We start from the raw sequence: 23,598 nt of genomic DNA, 5'->3' as shown, positions 1-23,598 counted from the left end.
CCCTATTAAAATTTAGAAATATTCTGACATAAGCACCTGTTTTACCAAGTAGGATACTCTCAATATATAGTTTAACAATCAAGTGAAGGTTTGTTTTGTTAATCTTGTTATTTTTTTAAGGTTTGAAGAATCTCTGAAGTCTTGAGTGATTTAAGCTTGGAATTTGAATTTGTTTTGTGTTCAAAATTATATGACCACTTATACATTGCTAAGTACCAGTAATGTTTGGTATATTATCAAATATGGTTTTATTGCAAATTAGTTATATATATAGTCACTAACATTTAATGATTGACATGGCACTGGCAGCTGCTCTTGTTGCATTGGTTGTGGTGAGAGACTGTTCTCTAGTGGGTGGTGTATTTTATAAACGTGCTCATTCCATGGGCTGGAAAGTAAGTACCGTGTCTCATATTCCCTTGTGCTTGCTGTCAATGAGAATATTTTTGGTCTTTGTATCAGTTTGAAAGAGTAAAGAATATGACTCCTGAATCCCTGATTAAACAGATTTATTTTCTGTAATCCTTTACAGACTTGTGTTACCATTTGCAGACTTCACTACTGGTTATCTACATGAAATTATTCACACAGCCATTGTTGACATGATAAATTGATAGGATAGGATAGGAATTTTGTTAGAAATATAAAATAAACAAGACAAATTCCATATCTAATGCAAAACTTAATATATTATGCCATGGCTGCTAAATAGTGTTTGCTCAACATGATAGATGATGAAGTCAAGAGAAATTAGTAACGTGCTTCTAAATGCTTACCCATACATATTATATTACTAACGTAGGGTGATTTTCTCATTACTAATCAATCTAATATGCCATAGAAAAGCAACTTGTAAAAAGAACTTGAATTATGATTATGAACCTTCTTTTTCCTTCTTCAATCCATAGTAACCTGTAGTAAATGTGGCAGGGGGAACTCGCAGAGATGCATTGTTCACAGAGCCACTTATCAATACCGGATTGTTAGTGGAATTGGGCATATGTGACAGATTTATCCACTTGCTAGTTTCTCTGTCTTGTTATATCAATGAGTGAAATGCCTTGATAAGATCTCTTATCCCGATAGAGCATATAATCCAGTGCCTCACCAAAGGATTTCTGATGTTAACCCCTAAATTTTAATGCATAATAAACAATGATTACGTATATTAACTTGGTAAAATATTCAAATGCCTTTAAGCCAAGTGTGAGTATTTTTGCACTGTAGATGGTGAAATGGTTCCTCAATATAGTTCTAGTGGCCCTTGGTGAATGGGTGTTGACTTCATACAAATGTCATATGTTTAGTTTGGAAGAGAGTTGGGTTTGAAGACATCAAATTGCTGTCTTGCTTGGTAGTGACTGAAAGAACTATCTTTACCTTTATGTCTATATGTTGAGTAGCTTTATGTTGCTCAAAGTTTAACACCAATGGCTATTTGTTATTGTTGGGAATTAGTGTTCACATACTGTGTGTGAGGTACAGTGAGTTAAAGTAATAACTCATGTAGTATTTATGAGAGTTGTAAAATTAAATATTTGTTAGGTTTGTTAGAGTTTGCTTATTATATTAGTGGTAGGAATGTTTGTTTGTATTAATGAATCAACTCAATATATTTAGAGATGTCATTTATGGAGTTTACCATAAAATCGGAGTTTTAAATCCTATATATATGTAATATGAATTGATTGAAAATATGGAGAAGCATTGTTATTTCATTCATAAAATTATATAGCTACTGTTAGTTTAGCCGATTCATTGGAGTGGTTTTAGGATAGGTAGGAGTAGGCTTGATTGAAGCAGCCCATAATTCTTACTAGCCAAATTTTTAATTGGAGCACTTTCTAATTGCTTTTCAAAGTATTTTGAGCGACTGTGGTTGCTCTTTGCACGAGAAAACTCATAGTTAGGCTCGCATTTTCCTTTGAGAGCATCAGCAATATAAATCCTGGCAAAAATTTATTGATTGAGAGCACTGTTCTCAGAATTTATCATCTCAGATCTGTATTAACGATTCCTTTGACCAGCGACACTCATTCTTGTCTCTATATATTATCATCTTTGAAGATGTATACCTTCTCATCGACGTGTGAGCTTTCCATTGGGGAAAGATAAGTCAATTTTTATTGGGTGTGATATCTATTGATCCACATACTCAGTTCTCTTTTGTCTTCAATCTGGTCCGTACTGCTGCTGCTTGAGATACCGAGCATTGGGATTGCCCTTGATTCCACTTTTTTGTGAGCTTGCATTGTTGATCAAGATTGTTTTTTTGAGGTAACAAATTCAACTCCATCCTCAAAACCTGATTATACATGGCTTTTAGATGATTAAAAAGTTATTGGTTGTGTCTGAGGCGGAGTAACTATTGGAGCCAAGCTCTCTAGACATGGTGGATATTCTATTCTTGCATGGAGTAATTCATGATATGCCAAATTTCATGATTTGACAGACCCTTCGCAGATCTGACTCGTGACTGAATCTTTCTTCCAAGGTCTCGTCATCTTATTGTTTTCCTAGGTGGCATTACCAGCCTATGTTTTTTGTGAAGTGGCCTTCCTTGACTTGTCTGCTCTGATAACATTGCGATACGTATGTAGTGAAGTGGGGGAATATGTTTAATGCCATCACTTCTGAGGTAGGCACCACCGAATCCACGCTCATGGTGCTCAATAAATTCTTGGTTTCTTTGCTTGTTGAAGCCGACAAAGTAATTTATGTTCCGCGCAAAGCTTGCCTTATTAGGATATGAAAGGTATTATTATAGTCTAAGTTTTCATGTTTTTTGGAATAAAAGTCTTCCAAAGGGATCCTCTTTTGGAATAGTTTTTAGATTGAACATGAGAGAAGGCTTAATCATGCAAGATTCAAATTATAGCTGATTTATATGTTTAGTGTTTATTTTTATAATAAGCTCATTGGAGAGTTTTTAGTTTAACTTGACTAAGGCATCAAAAATTTATGTCAAATTATCTATAGGGAAGTCTTCAATTGTCATGTCAAAATGCAATAGTATCAATCCATCTGTGTGTGTGTGTGTGTGTGTGTGTGTATTGTCTCAATTATAATTGGGTCACATGGTGCTACACAACACCTCTTACAAAAAAAAATCATACCCAAGGGGGAAAGATTTTCTTTCTTCAAAACTGTTGAAATGAGCCTCAAAAGAAAAAAAATTGTAACTATGTAGCAACTTAAATGGAGGATGGAGGCACTAGAGGTTGGAGGAAATCTAGTGACCTCTTGTCAGTTACTAGTAATGGGGTCGTGAAATTTGTTTTAGTGACAAAATTATTTGTGCCAAAAAGAATAAAGCCAAGATCGGTTTCCTGTTGGCAGCGACAATCATCTCATATCATTCGAGATCAGAGTGGCAATGATCTACAACAGTGGCTGCATACATGACAAGAACTTGGCTACCAAACTTGTTGTATTGTGGTTGGATGTGTATGTCCCCAATCACATTTCTTGATTGTTAGTGAATGAATGTGTTTGCTCCCATTCACAAAGCAGTGAAGTGATAGGAAGTGCTTGTCCCTAGTTATATGAGTTGATGATTTTGATCAGATATCTTTGTCCCCAGTCATAATTATTGTGAGCAAATAGGTGTGTCCTTGGTCATGCCTGATGGTGTTTGTCTCTATCCAAACCTGATGTAAGACCTGGAATAGATGCTTTAGTCCCTATCCTTGGATCCATGGATAGATGTGTTCGTCCTTGCCCTTGGATGAAAGTACTAGGTGCAATGAGGCTAGTTCCACAATTGCTTATCATGAGTAGGGGTGTATGTCCCTACGCTTTTTTTTTTTTGTGAGCTACTATGTGTGGCCATCAAGTATTGTGATGTACTTTCACCCCATGTTCACACTAAGGGGTGTGTTGGGAATTAGTGGTTACATACAACATGTGAGGTAAAGTGAGAGTAATAACTCACATAGTATATATGAGTTTTATATTTGTTAAGAGTTTTTTATAGGTTATTAAATTAGTGGTTAAAATGTTTGTTTGTAATTGAGTTCTTAAAACAAATCAATATATTTAGGGATGTTGTTTATGGAGTTTCCTATAAAATAGGATTTGTAAATCGTATATATATGTAATATGAATTGATTGAAAATATGGAGAAGCATTGTTATTTCATGCATAAAATTATCTGTCTTCTGTATGTTCAGCCCAAATTCTTATAGTTCTATGATGTAATTTTAATATTGATTGGGCAGCTTTTGTATGTTCATTAAATTGTAAACTCTGATTTATCTTTAAATATGATTATATCACTAGAAAACATCAATCCAGATTGTACATATTGTCTAAAATCGTAGATCTTCTGGGTGATGCCATTAACAAGTTTGTTTAGAGGAAGATGTAGCCTTTCTTGTCTGCTAGGAAGTTGAGCTATCTATCAATTGTAGTCTAAGGACCAAATGCAGTCTGTGGGCCCTTCTTGAGGACCATATATGCTTAATGGGCTTAGATTTGGGTTCTCTAATTGTAAATTGCTTTCCAAATAGAAAATATGTAGTCTTAGCTGGATAAGTGTCTGCAATGGATAAAAACCTGGCTGAGAATTTTGACTGTGAATGCCAAATTCTATTCATAGAAGGTTTAGCATTATGCATACTTATAATTTATAAATGCTGGAATCTTTGAGAATCATATTTATGCTAGATGGTATCTTCCTTTAGTGCCCTACGACAGCTGCTAATACATGGATGGTGGAGACTGACTTGAATTAAAAGAGTTTTCAAAATTTAATTACCAGCTCAGCTTGTTTGGCTCTATTAATCGAATATTTTGAAAGAACTATTATCACAGGGATTCACAACTCTTGTTCCACAAAGCTTAGGGACAAGGGCATGGGAGTATGGTTTTAGGGATGAGGGAACCAAGGGCCTAAGTTCCTGGGAACCAAGAAATCACACAATGAAAACTCTTGACTAGGCTTGCAATTTTCAGCAAAAATCTTAGATAAGATATGATAAGATAATGATATTAATGTCCAACAAAAGACCAAAAAGAGATCTATGGGATTGAGGGATTACAATAGTGAGGATGACATCAGCAGGAACACACAAAGGTGTCCGAAAATAAATGACAAAACCAAAACAACAAATAAAGAGATAGAGATAACGCCAAGATAGATTAGGAATCTTTCTTAGGCAAAAAGAAATCAGTCACTGAATGATACGCTTGCCGATGTGTAGAGGCTCTGTACTGTCTCTAGCCACTCGTAGACGAGTGTCGCTGGTGCAAATAATCGGAATGGGTTCTGACACATCTGGAAAGCTTGGTAGATCTAGTGGAGCTAGAAGGCCTTTTCACACCACGCAAAGGAGATAATGGTGTAAAGAAGGTAGAAATGAGCTGAGTAGACGAGTGCTGGTGTGGAAGCAGTGCCTGGATCGTGCTATCATGAAGCATAGTGGCCTCATGAAGATAAAGTGCAAGACATTGCTGATCATAGTAGTTGAAAAAGTCATAGAGAGAGAAGCACTTCCGGAATAGACAGAAAAATCTCCCTCTAATCTCGTAATATATAGGGCATCAAAAAAAGAAGCGAGTCTCAGTCTCCACCTCCTCTAAAGTACAGAGCTTACAGATCCGCTCCCCACTAACAATATAATGATTAGTTTGAGCCCGAAGACGGTGAGAACCAACTCTGAAAGAAGCTAAGGAGATGCGCAGGGCGTGAGACCATCGCGGGGAAAGGTAGCTAGGATAGACAATAATCCCATCAGAAATCTCCAAAAAGTGCTCCGCGTTAAAGGACATCCGCGGGCGTAACTCGATAGAAAGGTTAACCTAGTTAGTGGCAATGTATTGTCTATAGATGTCAAGTCGAACATACTCATTCAACTCCTGCTGAGAGGGGAGAAGATGAGCTGGGGCATCCAATGAGAACTGAAAAGGGGGGGACGATCAATGTCAATCCCAATCGAACCCAGCAAAGAAGAGGCCTATGCATACCAACAATATGTGCGAGAACCAGACTCTACAAACGAACAATAGGCTGAAAAGGAGTACTGGTCTCGATCACCAACGTTATCCACAAAACCACAAAGGCGATGGAGGAACCAAATCAAATAAAAAATGGCCGCGAGATTGAAAGGATGAGCACTGAACTCAGCAAAAATGACACTATGAGGAGTGAACTTGTGACATCTGATGATGCACCTTAAGAACAAAGTCTAAAACCGCTCTATTGAGGCCCAATCGGAACTAAGAAGAGAAGGGTCCCAAACCACAGACCCATAAAGAACAGTTAGCTGCACAAGAGAGTCCAAGAGAGATAACTTGGATGAGGTATCCTGGAAGTGATGTTTGAAACACTGTTTCTCAAGCAAAGAAAGAGAACCCATACCCTTATTAGCTCTGGGCTGAATAACTGGTCTCATACTGAAACGTGGATCGGAAAACATAACCCCCAGATATGTGTAGGATGAAGTGATCTCAATCTCCTGACTGTGAAAAACAAAGTGAAGATGAGAAGTCTTTAAACAATTAAAGATAATGACCCAAGTTTTACCCAAGTTAACCACAAGCTGCCGTTGATCACAAAAGGAAGCCAAGCCATCAAGAAGTCTTTGTAACCTGTTTGGAGAGAAAGCAAGGAGAACCACATCATCCACAAAAAGGGTGGAGATCAGAACTTGATGAAGATAACATCCGTCCCCAGGGAGCGAAGACTTCAGGAGGAAGTCCTCAAGCTCATCAATATATAACCCGAACAAAGTAGGGGAGAGAGGACATCCCTGCTTAACCCAAATGGTGCTATGGATCAGATCAGAGAAGCCCTTAGGAGTCTTGAATCTGCCAACCACAGTCTCATAAAGTCTTATAATAACGGTACGCAACATCTCATAAATACCAACCTCCCTAAGTCTCTCAAACAGAGCCAACCTAGGAATAGAATCAAAAGCTTTGCGAAAATCAACAAAGCAACAATAGACCTTCTCCGATTTGTGTCTGGCCTCCTCAATAATAACCGATAGGGTGAAGATGTGATCCATAGTCTGATAATCTGCTTGGAAACCAGCCTGCCCTCTAGCCCTACAACCTTTCCTGTCTAGCTCCACAGATAGCATAGCATTAAGGGTTGTCGCATACAGTTTGGCAAACGTGTGCCCAATCATGATGGTTCTGTAGTTCCCCAGATCAGAGACAGGGCCGGTCTTATGAATAGGATAAATCAGATGCTGGACCAGGAGGTCAGAAACCCAACATGAATCACTCTATTGAAAAGAATAGAGAGATAGAGGTCCAAAACCGAAGCACCAAACTTGAAAAGCTTAGCCTAGAAACCCTCCTCATCAACAACTCTACTACACTTCATGGATCTGATGGCCTCATAAATGTGGGAAGGTGTGAAAAGGCGGGCGAAAGGAGGTGAAGAGGGGTGGATAGAAGGCTGCCCAAGAATGTCATAAAGAGCCATGGTGTGCAAGGTAAGGGAGCGAAAGTCGAGGGTGGAGGGGAACTATGGGGGAAAAGAGTGCGCCAAAAGAACTGGGGATAGCAAATTAGCGTGGAGCAAAGGCATTTGCACTTAGAAGCGACAAAGGTACGTTTCTTACTCCGAAGAAAGCGGAGGTAAGACGAGCGAATGTGGGCAAAGTCAGTGGAGCGAGCCTCAAAAACAGAACGCATAAAACGATGGAAAGATTTGCAGTCCGAATCGAACCACTGGTTCATAGGGCAGGTCATACAATGTTTGCTGTGAAGGGGCAAAGGAGGACGATGAGGAATGGAAAGGATGGAAGACTTGAGGATAGCTGACGTAAGCAAGTCAAATATGGAGGCGGCCTTGCATGAGTCCGAGAAGCACGAAGGGTTGAGGAGTCTTGAAAGATGAGTGAAAAAGAGCTCACAATCATCGTTGAGAAAATGGAAGCGAATGGGTGAGCAAGCAGTGATAGATGAAAGATGAGGCGACAAGAGAGGGGGTGAGAGAAGAGGGGAGAGGCGAAAGTGAATACTAAGGAGAGCATGGTCCGCAAGAGGAAGGTGTAAGATGGTGAAACTGCGAATGCAAGAGATGGAGGGACAGACAAGAACATAATCAACGACACTAGCACCACCACAATGAGGCCAACAAGTAAAGAACTCAGATCCAGGGAAGTAGGAAGGCTGTTCAAGATCACAAAGCCAGAAGATTCACAAAGCTGCAACAGATGTCTACCATACATCGATAATGGCCCAAGAGCATCCTCAGAATACCGCTAAAGCCCTAAAGAAGTTGGATCAATCTCAGTAAAGCATATGGAATTCGATATGCGATCATAAAGTGGAGTCTGGAGTGCTGTAATTCTCGCATTGAAATCCTCGAGAATAATAATGTCCCCTAGAGCAGCAAATTGAGAAATAGTCTCGCATAGGTCGACAAAAGGGTCTTCATCATCGGTACCATGAATAGCATATTGAGAGGAAGCTGGTGGAAAACAACAAGCAGCCAAATAAAGATCTCTTTGACGGTGACACTTACGGTCAATGCAGACCCACATAAATTTGGCAAATGTATCTGAGTGTACAATAGAAGTGCCGTTGAAAGTATCCTCCTTAATCAAACAAGCTATACCACCTGAGCCCCGTACCCCACCAGAAGCACGAACCTCCTCTCTACATATAGATAACCATTGATAATCGGTAACACCCGGAAGAGGATGCACAGGACTCTTATGAGTCTCAGTAATGACAAGAATATTTGCAGAGCCCACAGCATCACATAGGAGACCAGGTAATGACCATAAAGACCCATTAGCATTCTAGCAGCTAACAAGAAGGGAGCAAGTAAGGGTCTCCCTCTTGTTTGACTGCTGGTGGGACCGTCATTTGACCTTGGAGGCTTGTCTCTCTTCCCAACCACTGGGGGGGGGGGAATCTCTAATAACTGCTTTTGGATTCTTGATAAATGCCCATTTACCAGCTCGCCTCGCCTTTGCAACAATACCGTGAGCATGTTTCAGCTTTGCAACCTAAGCCTTCGTGAGATCTTCATCTAAGAGAATCTTGTAAGGGAGAGAAAATAACTTCCTCTTAGCACGGAGAGTGTGAAGCCTGTCCGCAAGTGAAAAAAATTTGATAAATAGGATGTCACCATGTCCAATCCAACACTTATACAGCGTGATGTTAGTAAGACCAAGTTGATCATAGAGGAAAGATCGTCCAGCTGCGAGAGGATCAAGAGTAGAAGGGAGTCCACAAACCTGTATGTTGAGCTCACGAACCCACCTCAACCTCCCATCCTCAATCTTACCTTGTAACATTTTGTCAATACTAGCAAGAAGTGTAGAATCTATGCTACTACAAAGAGAGGCCCAAGACTTGACTTTCAGTTCGGTTTCAAATACAAGAGAGGAGTGCTTAGCTGCCATAACGGATTGTTGTTCTTTGATGGCATCAAGTCCCTCTAGTTGTGCAATAATGGAGCTGATACTGGTTTGCAAGCCTGCTGTCTCAGTGGTGAAAGTATCTAAGAAACATTGGAACCGAGCCGAATTGGAGGTTGTTGCACTCTTAAGTTCAGAGATGGTATCAGTTAAGGAGGTAACTTGCTCCCTTAGCTATAGATTGTCCATTTCTAGCTTGGAGATCCTGTTACATAACCCCTGATAAGTGAGGAGTTGTTGGCCATGGGTTGAACATGAGTCACCAATGTCTGCCATAGCCAGAAAGAGCAGAAAACCACAGCCTAGGTCACGAAAATATGCAGAAGAGGAATACCAAAACCAACACTCGCCCAGACCTGACAGACGCACTCTCAAACACACTGCAAACCCCCTGCGAAGAGACCTGAAAATGAAAGAGAGAAGAGGAGAATGAACGATAGGAGAAAGGGCACACACGACAAGAATGACATGTAAAAAAAAGCAAGCACCCTCATGTCGCGGACGAAAACCAGGCGGCAAACACACCTTGTAAAACACATGAAAGCCAAGTTGTAGACACACCCCGTAAAACACCAGTAACAAAACCTGCGATAATACTCCAGGCAAACCCATAGAAGAAAGCTAACAAAACAACACTCCCGCACTAGAAGTCCGTGGAATCAACTTCAATGCAAGCCATGATTGACCATGGGAAAGATCGCACACGATGTCGAGGTCGTGACATAGAACAATATCGTGGCGGAGGATAATATCGCGACGAAGGTCATTATAACGACGGGAAGTAGGATGGGAGATAGGCAATTACGAACCACACAATTTTCATAAAATACCTCCAACAATTTTTATTTCGAAAAATTGAAAAACAATTTTTTGAGAAAAGATTCCAAATCTAAAGAGCCTCAAATTTTCCTTAAAAATAGTCTCTAGATTTTATGAAATCCCATCAACCCACTCTGATTCCATGTAATAGTAAATCTAAGTTGTTGTATTAAATAGAGGAGGTGAAAGCTTTTTATAGAGAATTACAAAGACAATATTTATGTTATGAAATAATCATGAACTAATGAGAAAAATAGAAACTACCTAATAAACTAAAGACCAAGATGACTATTAAAGAAATATTACAATATTCTAATAAGTTCCATCACAAAATTGGGTCCCCCTGTGCCATAGCTGCTATGTCCATTTTCATCACCTTAAAAATAACCCTTGAGAGTGGTAAATTGGTCCACTGAGTGTGAATCGTGCTAACATTAAGGATCATGCATCGTTACAATGCACCTAAAGAACCTTGCCTTCATCCTGGCATCTTGTATTGGCATAACATGTTCTAGGCCCGGTCTTGTATTTCTTAGGATTCAATGCATAGACAACTATGTGCAAGGGAGTTTTGAGCCTCTCTTATTGCCATTGAATGATTGGCTGAATGTGCTTATTGTACACAGCTAATGTGGGGTCCTTCTCTGGCACAATCACCCTCATGTGGTCAAGCATAAAATGAATGCACTCATACACCTCTCCAAGGTTAGGTGCATGTCCATCTCCATAGCTGAGGACTTAGAAAGATGGAGCAATGACAAAGACTATATTATTGGCATTACTCTAAAAACATCACTCTTTATTGTATCCTTCTCCCTCCTCCCTTGCTCTATCTTGGTCTTGGTGCATGAATTTCATTCTATTTTCATAACTACGACTTACAACAACTCTTGCAAATCAATCATCATCTCCAATACAATTAAATAGCATGCATGTTTGGTCTCAATAGGTTTCAAGAACTCCTTAGTGAAGCTCTTAAAGAGTGCATTTGAAGTTTGGTGGTAGCAAATAAACATTTGCACATGTTTAGCATCACTAACCATTGGTTTGATGTACTCGATCGTCCCCATGTCCTTGACTGCATCATTGATGTCATGCACACATGGAGTCCACCGAATGTCCTTAAGTCTCCTAAATAAGTTTCCCTTTACCTTTGCAGCACACATGTGCTACATCTATCACCACTTAGACCACATTTTATGGCTCAATGTCAATAGCCTCTTTGAGGATTTGGAATTTGAAAATCAGAATCTTTTTGATGCCTTAAACGATCAATTGCCATAAGTATGAGTGCTCTGTACATGTAATTATGATATTGATGTGTGGATGATGGCTAATGTCTTTCCACCCATCCATGACTATACTACATCAAATCTCCACCAAACATTCCTTCTTCTCCTCCATCAATTTATTGATCTTGGAATAGTTCTTATCAAAGATCATGGTCCTGAATTTGGTCTAATGTGGTGGCACATATGACGGTCCTCCCCTTGCTACCTTTGACATCATCTCCTTATAATAAGGAGAACGAGCTACATGAAATGGGATACCATTGTCAAAGAACTTGCCAGTTACACCATCTATCTCATCTTTTAGCTGCAGATTGAACAAATTGGATATGGGGTTACTTCACAACTTTTGTTTCCCCTTTCCCTTTCTTGCATGGGCAATGACATTGGAAGAACCTAGCATCACTCCTACTCTCATATGCAAAGTATGACTAGAACTCTGTGGCTGGTTTTGCCGAGCATGTCTCCTCCCGTGAGACAAAGTAGCAGGCATAGGTGTAGCTGAAATTTCATCAAGAATACCTCAAAGCTTGTTTATCTTAATTCTGTATTTGAGGTTTCTTGCTTGGTCCAAAAAAAACATCTATCCACACCTTTTCCTCAAATAAAAAGGCGTGCATTAACTCCGATAATTCTGCCATATCATTCTAGACAACAAAAGTTGCATTTCCACTTATTTGTGCTACCACTTGTCCCTGACTTGCGTGGTAATGATAATTTTGGTGCAAACTATCTAAGAGGAGACTTAAAATCAAATGGACCCTTAGCATTCTTTTCGAGTAATGGTGAGGGCACTCTACACTTGTTGCACTTGCCATGGAACTAGTCTTGTCTACAGGATCTGCCCCATGCTCACCACCCTTAGCCTCAAGTTCATTGTTAGATTCACTTTCACTATGAGTATGAACCTCTACCTAATCCTCACTCATATGATGAGAGCTCATTGTGACACTGCAATAAACAATATAAATTCTATAAGTGCCTAGTTTCAGCGTAGTTTAACAAATTTGAAAATAAAAATAAAAACAAAATTTTGATGTTGAATCTGGATGACAAAATGAAAATGAATGCACATTCATGGATAATGTTAATTGTTCATTTTTCATTTTGTCATCAAGATCCAACATCAGATCCTAGATTGAAATGAAAGTTACAATAAAGGAACAAAAAATAAATAAAAAATGAAAAAGTAGTCTTGGGAACCTACTTTTAGCTTGAAAAATCCCTCCATGTTGCTGTAGAATTCTCCTCTTCTTCTTGCTTCTTCTCACTCTTGTACGTGTGAAAAATCAGTCTCTTTCCTTCACTTTCTCTTTTTCTCTCTCCCCTTCACCTATTTGTTGGAAAAATCAGAAAACTAAATGTTAGATAAAAGATGATCTGGGAGGGTTTTGTAATGGTTAAAGGACATGGATGGGGCCCATGTGCCATTACAGTTGTGTCCTTGGCATTAAAATCACGAAAAAAGAAATTAAAAAAACTTTATATATTTAGACATCCTTGGGATGTTTGAGGGATGCTTGGGCCTCTTGAAGATGTCTTGGTGGCCCTGACATCCTTGATGCTTTTTGGTCATGCCACAAGCAGGGGAGGTATGGTGGGGGGACATTTCCATCCTATCCCCATGCCCCAAAGATGTCCCCATCCTAGATTCTTGGGATTTTTGGCGCGGTAGGTGGGTGGTGGAGGAAGGGAGATGTGTCCCTGTGGAACACAAATTGTTACCAAAGATTTCATATGATAGAAGCAAGAATAAGAAGTCTGAGGTGCTTGTGCACGAAATTTTATATGCTGTTGCTGACCTTTTCTAAGCTTTGGAATGTAAAACCTCAACTAGGGATCTCTGTGAAGACTTTTTATCACGATGAATAAGCATTCTCTTCTCAAGCGAAACTTGGAGGTTATTCAAGGTCTGCAATGTGAAAAATTGTATGCTGCATGTAGAGGATTACCATGAAAATTATATGGAAACTGGTATTGGAATTGTTGCCACCTTTTCTTTCAAGGACTTGTGGTTCTATTACTCAATCCACCCCTCATTGGGCTTTTACCCAATGATAAATTTGGGTGAATGATGACACCTCTCATCGGTCTTTTTGTTGTTGAAGATTGTAGCTGCGATAGAGATCTCTATCTCTGATTTTATAAAAATAGAAACATAGTTGTTATGACTGTAATGGTCATCTTCAGCTGAAAGAGACATTTGTGATAACATTTAAGATAATATTATATAAAAAGATGTGCATACGTATGCGGAGAGGCATGCATATGGAAATTTGAAGTATGGAATAATTGAAAATATGAAGGGTCTTGTATTTGGAAATTGAAGAGAGATGAAGAGTCTCAATTCAATCTATTTATGTGATTGCTTAGTGTATTTTAAATGGTATCAAGTGAAAGCTTTGTACTCAAACTTTTTCAATATCAATAAAAGAGATATTTTGCTCGTGTGACTGGGTTTTTCCCTTCAAGTTGAAGGGTTTTCCCAGGATAAATGTATCAAGTCTTTTATATATTGTTTATGCTCTTTTATTGCTGTTTATCTCTATTTCTGGGCTAAAAACTTAACATGGTATCAAAGCCTAGTTTAATAACAGCAATGACAAAAGTTTAGTTTCTTTTTCTTCTGGGTTCTGTCTAGGGTTTGGATTTATGTTGTGGTGAAGCACATTGATCCATGTCTTTATGATTTCTCTAGTTTGCCTCAAAGCCCTAAATTTGCATGAGGCTGCTCTCACGGATGGTAAGGCTACAATCAATTTGATGAAATTGATGCTTTTCAGGTAGCATTATATTGTGGTGGCGGGTTATATCTATTTTACCAGGGTTGTGGTGTATGCCTTGACTTCCATTACCGCATACCAATATGATTGGACTAGTACATTGGTTGGAGAATTGGCAACACTTGGGTTTGTGTTTTCTGGTTACAAGTTCTAGCGAAAAGGACACAATCTGTATTTTTGTCATAGACAAGGAGGAGATTGCTGCGGAGGCGCTGAAGATGGATGATGTTTTTGAGTTGCTGTTGTGGGAACACAGAGCCATATGGCTGGGAGTGATCTGATTTTCCCATCATATGGGAGTTCTGTCTCAGTGATAGCTCCTATGTAAGCTTTGATGTCCCATCGACTTCTTTCTTTGCCTAGCATTAGAATTGCTACAGGACAAAGTTGGTGGAATCGGATCAATCAGAAGGAATTAAAAGGATGGTTGTAAAGTCTCGTTACCATTCTCTTGTGATCTTCTAAGCGTTATCTCGGTGAGTTCATTCTTGTAGCATAACTGTCATCTCTCCCTCAGTTTTGTATACTGTTCTTTTATGGCATGCATATGATGATCATGGGCAACTTGAGCTTATCAATAAAGTGTTCAACTGTGAGATCGATTTAGGGATATCATTTTATTGTACCTATTCAGGCTATTTTGTGGCATACTATAATATAATCAAAAGGTTGGAATGTGACATTTGTACAGTATGTGGATCTTGAATGTGATGACATGATTTTTCACATGTTTCAATGTTTCCTTATTGAAATTAGGGAGTATCATCCACACAATGTGAAGGCTTGCATGTACACTATTATGTCCTTAATCCTTGAAGAAAGTAATGCAGTTTGCAAGAAGTTGCAATCTGAATTGTTGACTATTTGGAGGAAAGAACATATTGTATCTTCCACTGCATACAAATTTTCCAACAGACTAATTGAGCATAATACTGAAATATTCAAGGGGCTTATGACTGAAGATGAGTTATTTTCAGCTGGCACACAAGATGCAAGATCTCCAAAAATGAGCAAGAATCAAATGAGAAGAGAGCAGATCTGTTTCACATATCAGCAAACATGGACACCTGATCATGTATGTGGTGATGAGATAACCAAAGAAATACTGACCAACAGTGGAGATGATATAAATTTCGCCATTTTGCCCCCACATAGTAACTCAATTAGCAGCGATGACATAAATTCAACTATTGCCAAAGGTATTGGACTTTCAAAACTTTACATTGGTAATTTAGAGATTGAAATTGACAGACATTCTTTTAAGGATAATCATACTCAAGTGAAAGCATGATGAATGTCTCTAATGAAGTTTATGAAACTTCATGTCATGAGGAATTGTTTATTGACATAGCAGCACCCTTCCCTCTACACACAAAACAATCAAATAGAGAGTTTGGGACATAGGATGAATCATGTCTTTCGTATATCAGCAATTCGCTTGTACATGATAGTGATTTAGAGGACCACACAAAGATGACATTCAAGGATGATAATGTTTGGGATGACCAAGCAGAAAATGCTCTTTGTAATAACAACAATGAGAAACAATTCTTGAAGGAATGGTTGGGAGTCACTGAAAACATGATTGTTGCAGCCTTAGTGAGCACGATGACACTCACAGGATTGTTGAGGATCTTCATATGAAGGCACAAATGGAAAAGAGGCAAATGGGAATTGAAAGAGTCTTATGTTGGCGATTTTCAGGGGGTTAAAGTAGCCTTGGAATCTTTGAAATCAGATTATTTATGCTTGCTTTCAGAGAATTTTTACATCTTAAAGGTTTTTGAAAATTATGCTGATCAATTAAGGGAAAAAGAGGATAGGGTCAATAAGCTCAATAGGGAGTTTAATGATGCTTAGGAGGCCTTGGATAATACTTGAGTAATCCAGGGAACATGAGGATAAAGAAAGGCATGAGTTTTTCTAGGAAGTTATTAAGGAACTAGATAGCATTCAATAGATCTATGACTTGGATAGCTGCCCCACAAAATCAAGTAACAAGATTTTGGATCACTTCTAGCTAGTGGATAAATCCTTGTTTGAGGTTGATGCTGATTGGGCATTTGATAATCCACTTTTTGAATTGGACGAGGAAGATCCTACCGATTTACATAATCAGGATGAGATTGATTGCAGGATTTGGGACCTAGGTGTACGCACGAGTGTTGAGACTTCGCCACAGGACTACAATGATGGGTTTATTTCCAAAGAAGATGTACTGTCCCTTTTTTTTTTCTGGGACATTATAATTCTGTGTGCTAGCTCGCTTTGCCTTGGCTTCAGGGGTGGAAAGGTTCTTTGCAGGGTTCAGTTCGAGATTTGGCCTAGACATTTCCAGTTCCAGACCCATTAGAACAGTTTTGGCAGGTTGTCCAGATGCTTACTATTTTTAGTAAGTAATCAGAGCCCAGTATTTTCGGTACCTTAGTGTTGGTTTGGAATTGTCTCACCGAGAGCTTTCCAACGAGTTATTGCATGTGATTAGCTGAGTTCATTTGGTCAGCTATTTTAATGCCTGATGATTATATGGTCTCCTGACTAAGTGACTATTAAAGTCATTTAACTTGTGACTTTATTTTTAAAAGTTACTATGTTCACTTAAGTGACTAAAGGACAAAAAAGGTGCTTTATCCCACATTTCCTAAAAGAGCGTGCATCACATTGGGAAAAGGCATAAAGATACAACAGATTCCACATGGGAGGATATATGAAGATTATAATATTGAAGACAAATATTAATTTGGGAGCTGGAAATAGTTGCTGGTTATTTCTTTGAGGACGCAAACCCTTGAAGAAACTTTGGAGGTTGGATGCAAACCTAGCCTTCTTTCAGGTTTTATCTGTATTGCCAATCTGATTGTTATTTTTGTTTGTAAGATTGGATATTCTGAATTGTTGCATGTTATTGTATTGCTGATGTATAATACAATAACGATATTAGGCAACCATTGGTGATTAATTACTAGTCTATATTGTACTTTTGAATATTGGAGGAATAAGCAATCTTTTATGAGTTCTCTCGTATGCAAATCTGCTGGTAACAAATCGATTAAAGTTCTGAAATTTGTATCACATATTGGTTTACTGTTTGGATTTAAATTTGTAAGTTTATATCACGGGTTTTGGTATAATATTCGAAAAGGGATATTACAGAAGATGGTAGGATGATATGCATCTATTCCCAGGATCAGATGGATGGACTGGTTTGGTATCCGGGAGTTGATGAGTGCTTTACCTTTTGTGGATTATGACGAGTTGCTATATAGTCTTGGGCTTGGAGCAGTTTTAGTCAGAGTAGCGCAACAAATGGGTGCAGTAGTCATTTTCAGATTGGGCTACAAGGCTACTTGCAAATTTATATGGGATCCTGATACTGATTGCTTGAGGACAAGAAATCTTGAGTAGGGAGGACTTGTAATGTCCCCTTTTTGGGACATAAGCAATTTTGAAGTTAAATTCATAAAATATTAATTTTGGCTTAAGGGAGCTTAATGCAAATTTATAAAATGGGTCAAATTAACATTATAAAGTGGGTTAAAGGTGACAAGAAGGAAAAATGACAAAAGGATAGGAGAAGGAAATTGAAGGATCCCCATTTTGAGCATAAAAGGAGTTGTTCATTTTCAGCATGCTTGGGTATTGATTTGGTTTGAGATTTCTCTTGGAGAAATAAGGAAGCTTCAACTTCTATTTAGGAACCGAGGAGGCAAACCCTTAGGTTCTTCTTGGGTGGATTGGACATAGCACCGATTCATCACTTGTGGTGAATTCACAATGGAGTTCACAATTGCTTTTCAGGTTCTTTCTTGATTATTCAATTGGACTGTTATTAGTAATTATTGTTATTGCAATTAATTGTTGTTGTATTGCTGGTTTATAATGCAATAATGAATTCTGGAGTATTTGCTAGTTATTTACTGGTTATTATTGCACAAATTCTCTGTATATGTTTCTGAAATTTGTTTGAAGAAAAACTGCAAAGGGATATGGGATATTATACTCGCCAACTCGCCTGACCCGTGACAAGTTTGGGAACTCTGATATGAACTGACTTATCCTTCATATTTAATGTTAATTATTTGGTACTCTATTTGATTTGTTATGGTCTTGGGATTCAAAAACTTCTTAATTTTGGTGTACGTGGGCTTCAAATTCTATGATATTTTATAATTCCAATGTATCTACTGTTTATTGCATATTTCAAGTCAACAATCATTTCTTATTTCACAAAAATACTAAGTCTTCCCTCTTTGTGCGTATACATACCATCGAAAATTTGTTTCATCATATGAAGTTGTTTAGTTCTGAAAGTGTCGTGAACAGTAATGGCAATGTGCCCAAAGGCACTTGAAAAGTAAAAATCTGGAACCTTTGAAATTTGGGATGGCAAGGATATAATCCATTTGGTAAGGTGAACCATTTAAGGAAAATTATTTTTACAAAGGAAAAATTTAAAACCAGCGTGTGAATATTTTCATTTGTAGAGTGGAATTATAATAGCATTCATGAGATTTTTTGAGTGAATACCTAATACTTGTTAATTGCAAATCTGAAAGCTTTTGGTACTGTAGGTCATTGATGGACATTAAACTGCAGAAAGGAATTAATTAATTTGCTTTCCCTCACAAACTCGTTCCAGTTTCAACTAAATGTTAATGCTTTTGTGTTATTATGCACTGCTGCAGCATATTCAATCTTGTTATTCTAAGAATGCTTTTGGAAATTATTTAGAGATTGGCTCCCTGTTTGAAATTCTAATACATTTTTTAAAGAGATATTCATTTAATGATTAATCTGCCGATCAACATTGTACAGTGGAGAGACTGGGGAGATTTCTTTAATGTTGAAAACAGTGGTGTGGAAAGGATTGAGCCTCTCTTTATCAGTAAGGTTGGTTTGTGTTACTGTCTGTTGCACATAAAAAATGGTTTGAGTAGAAGTCAGTTTGTAATTGTTATGATCAGTCAAGGGGACAGTAAGTACATTAAAATTTTTAAAGCCATCTTGTATAGTTTTTTTGCTATATTTTTCATGTTATTAGGTGTATTGATTATCTTTCAGGTTCCAAAGTACTAATGTTTTACAAGTGGACTGAGCTGCAGGTTAACACAGTCTTGCAACTAGCCTTAGTTGGCGCAGCTCTACTTCAACCAGAAATAGGAACAGATGATTCACTCTATTTGGTGACATGGTTAAGGTTAATCCTGATCTGGACCTACTTACACAGTAGCTTTCATATCATCTCTGTGGAATTTCTTTTGACATATTGCAAGTTTTCGTATGAAATTTATGGAGTTTTACAATATTCCCATGTTGATTCAAGTGAGTGATAAAAGGCAATATCTATTGTGTTTCCAGCTGGTCAGTGGCAGCAACAACATTGGCATCCTGGGCAGGTTATGGGCTGTTGCTATTTCAGAAAGTTCCTCAAACAGCTATACAGAACTCAAAAATGATTTCTGGCAATAAGGCTGGAGACAATTAATGATCGGTGCACAGTAAGTGCTATTCTATGCACTTAATATTTTTCCTTGATGGATATTTAGTCAGGGAATGAGCTCCATGCATATAAATTCTCTTTCTTTTTTTTTGGGCTTCACAGTCTAAATTTCTAGTATTCAATAAGGCATCTCTAAGAGAGAACAATGTATTCACTCATTTTATGATCTATCTGAGTGGGAATTGCTACCTTGTATGTTAAGTACATGAGGATGTAGTTTATGGGTTGTCAGATCCATCAAAAGAGATGAACATAAAATGTCAAGAGAGGAATGATTCTACATCAACTTATTTACTGTACAACAAATAGAAATCCTGATGAAATAATTTAGAAATATGAAAAGAAAATAAGTTGACAAATGATTGGAGAAAAGAGGGTTAAGTGATCCAGGAAGTTAGTTTCTAGAGTAAGCTTTCATTTTGAATCAATGTATATCTGAATTATGTGAATGGATTTACAAAGGAGCAAATCAATTACAGGCAGGTAAGACCTTTCTAATGGCAAAAATGTGTGGCTTGGGGATGTGATGTGATGTGTCTTCCTGTAGTCAACTAAATGACACTCTTGATTGCTAACATTTTAAAAATTCTGTTTAACATGGACTCAGGCTGTACCCAAGAATATTCATTGCATGATCTAATAATTGAAACCATGGTCTTTCTAATATTATTACTGTCCAAAGGTCGAATTATTAGCTATAGAGAAGGATCTTACAAGAAAATCTTTTAATTTAGAGCTATTTCATAACTTAAAGACTGTGAAAGAAGTATATACATTATGCATACTGTACTTCCATTGAACAAGCATCTTGTACTCTACACAGACAGTTGTGATAAGATACATGGTGACATGTTCCATATCTCCTCTAGGGAGTGTCGATAATTTAGTGGCATTGTCCATGCTGACTGATTACATGAGAAGGTTTGTTGGCTGAGCTTGATAACATACAGTTTAGTAGGTACTTATTCTAGTCGTGTCCAGGAGGAGAGTATTTAAAAGATCAACAGGTAAATATTACTCCAAAAGCTCCAGAAACAGAAGGCAGGTCAGTTATAAATGTGGATACCATCATTAGTACTGTAATGCTACCAGGAAATATAAAATCAAAGAGATTTAAATTATCAGAATCAAATTGAGATTTGCAGCAAACTTATCTGTTATTATTGAATTAAAAAATGAACATTATATCTAACCACCATGCAATACTTTTTAGGTATTAAATTTACTTAGAAATAGTATTTTATAAAAAAACATTGTTATGCAACCTAGAATATGAAATTCAACATTAAAATAGCCAAAGCTTGTTTTTGTCATCGTCAACGTAAAATATTATATATCATCAACTGTCAAGTGCTACTTATTTAAGAAAACCTAGGAAATGTCTACTCACATCCCAGGGAGATCTTAGTAGAGTTTGCTATCTGAAGCACTCTTGGAGTGCTAATGCTATTTAGCTTGTAGTATATAAAAATGCTCAACATAAAACCCTGGATAAGACAATCTTAAGGATAACTTGTATCCCAGATTAGACACATTTAGTGTTCACATTTCCAATGCCTGCAGGCCACTGAACTAACTTATTTCTTGACTGGTCTCTATTGTCACCTGAAGTTTCTTTTGCTGGAATTAATCTAGCATTCCAATAACATAATGGGACTGATCTCAAGGTGTGGGACCTTACAGATGAGATCAAACCTCTAGAAAAGGTTGGCTTCCCCTTTCTAAACTAGATGCGAAGTGTTGGTCCAACCCAACACTGGATGATTTTTAAACTAATTCTAATCTATCAACTTGCAAAAAAGGAGAGGGGAAAGCTGAAAATGAAAGGATAGTGATGCACCAAGTCTATAAGTGTTTCTCCCTGCTGTAACGTCCCCTTTTTGTTAGAATCTCATAAAATAGGGACAATTAGCTTTCAAAGATCAATTGCAAGAGAGTTCTTTCCTTAAGTGTCAAATAACACCTAAAATGATAATGATTGAAGTAAGAATAATAGTCTATGGTACTGCTTTGAAAAGATTGTTCTTATTTTATACAATTGATGTGATATATGAGAATGATATCACTGCTTTCTTTGATTCAACACTTAGATATATGCAAGACGACTTTGGTCTATCTATATGAACTTAGTGCAATGCAAACAATGTTAAGATTATCTCTGCTGTCTCTGATATGATTGATGACAATTAGACAAGGATGATCTTTTGCTTCTGCTATACAATATGAATTACGCTACCAATGAGATTGGTAGTCGTTTCTGATATGATGCAGTAAGTAAGGTACAATCTGATCCTATTATCACTGTAATTCCTATTGCTTATAGTGATCTAATGCCATTTCTGATCTGTCGATATAACTTATAACTGTTTTTAATGATGCTATTTCTGTGACTAATCTTGATCCTTCAATATATGCAATTATCTTCCAAATATTGCTCATAGCATGTAGTGCCTCTCCCATTTGACTTCTATAAGTCATCCCAATGGATGCAACTTTGTTGATCTCTCCTTGTGATGGGATCGTGATTGGGACCATAAGTGGTCTACACCCTTGAGGTGATTGGATTTATGCTACTGTATCAGTTGCTTTGATTATGCTTATGGCTGAATTATGAGATTATGGTGTGATATATGGTTCACTGAGGTTTGTGCTAGTGGTTACCAGGATCAATGTGGTATCATGATGTTGTTCTGTGATTACCTTGAGATGTGTGCAAAGATTGCACTGTGTACTATTACCTGCTACATTGGACTAAGTTGCTATAGCAATGATAAGTTATGTTTATGTGTTTTAAGTGCCTTTTTAACATTGTGTAAACTACTATTATTAAATGCTTAAATAATTAGAAATGGATTGTCCATGTGGGATTCATTGGTTATGTGTTGCGGATATTTACCTTGTTATATTTTGATCTGAGAGATACTTGTTACTCATGTTATGTTTTACATTTGAGATGACCTGAGGGGTCAAATGTTATACTTTGATTTCAGTATCATAGATGTTAGACTACTATGATGTTCAGTTGATCATATTGCATGATGATGCCATTTTGAGATGACAGCGTGTTTTATGATTATATCTGGTTATCCGGTATTTGGACATATCTCTGATTATGTTATGTGGTGGATTTAATGTTATGGGTATTTACTTCATTCCTGCGTTGTTATGCTTTATGTAACATTTCGATTTTCCGGGTCTAAAATAACATCTAACATACTCAAAGAATACAGTTATTACTTCATTTGATAGGAAGACAATTATATCATTCATGTTCATGCGAATAAGATTTACTGTTAAAACAATTAGACAAAATGTCTTAACTTAAAAACTTGAAGTACCATCAAATGAAATTATTACATAAATTGAACACTACATACCTCTGAAAACTGAGATTGAAATCAACTAGGGATGCTTTTGCAACCACCCGGGTTAGTCCACAAATACCACAAAAACGACTTCTATCCAATGTTGTTTAACCAATATCAAATGACGATTATCATTAAATACCATTATGTAAAATTAGGGCATCACATACCATTATATCATTTAGGGCATTGTTTACCTTCGATTCCTTTAGGGCTTTTGTTTCTGCTATTTCAATTAGAGCTCCCAATACCATGGATTCAACTTGGGCTTCCAATACCACGGATTCAATTAGGGCTTCCGATACCATTGTATCAATTAGGGTTCCAGTCATCTCTCAATCAATTAGGGCTTCAGATTCTATTCCATCCAAATTGCTTAATACTTATATTCGATATTCATATAAATGAAAACAATTCACAAATCTATCTAGGTGTAAAATAATGATAATAATGAAT

At 37.5% G+C, this 23,598-nt stretch overlaps 1 protein-coding gene across 3 annotated transcripts in view; it reads left to right on the top strand.

Annotated features, from left to right (window-relative positions):
- CLS (cardiolipin synthase) overlaps window positions 1-23,598 on the top strand; it is a 115,717-nt gene that overhangs the window by 69,418 nt on the left and 22,701 nt on the right. For all 3 annotated transcript variants that reach the window (XR_016364666.1, XM_089830575.1, XM_089830584.1), the window contains exons 5-8: window positions 310-395; window positions 19,093-19,167; window positions 19,380-19,474; window positions 19,636-19,775. Coding sequence is in view for 2 of the 3 variants with exons in the window: in XM_089830575.1 (XP_089686701.1) it covers window positions 310-395; window positions 19,093-19,167; window positions 19,380-19,474; window positions 19,636-19,762 (383 nt within the window). In the remaining variant the exon portion in view is untranslated. The remainder of the gene's footprint in view (window positions 1-309; window positions 396-19,092; window positions 19,168-19,379; window positions 19,475-19,635; window positions 19,776-23,598) is intronic.

This window comes from Cupressus sempervirens, chromosome 1 (genome assembly GCF_028749045.1).
Source record: "Cupressus sempervirens isolate cs-2001-9-10 chromosome 1, ASM2874904v1, whole genome shotgun sequence".
In the NCBI taxonomy this organism is placed as follows: domain Eukaryota; kingdom Viridiplantae; phylum Streptophyta; class Pinopsida; order Cupressales; family Cupressaceae; genus Cupressus; species Cupressus sempervirens.
The sequence above is the reverse complement of the archived record's forward strand: the minus strand, read 5'-3'. Positions and strand labels throughout refer to the sequence as shown.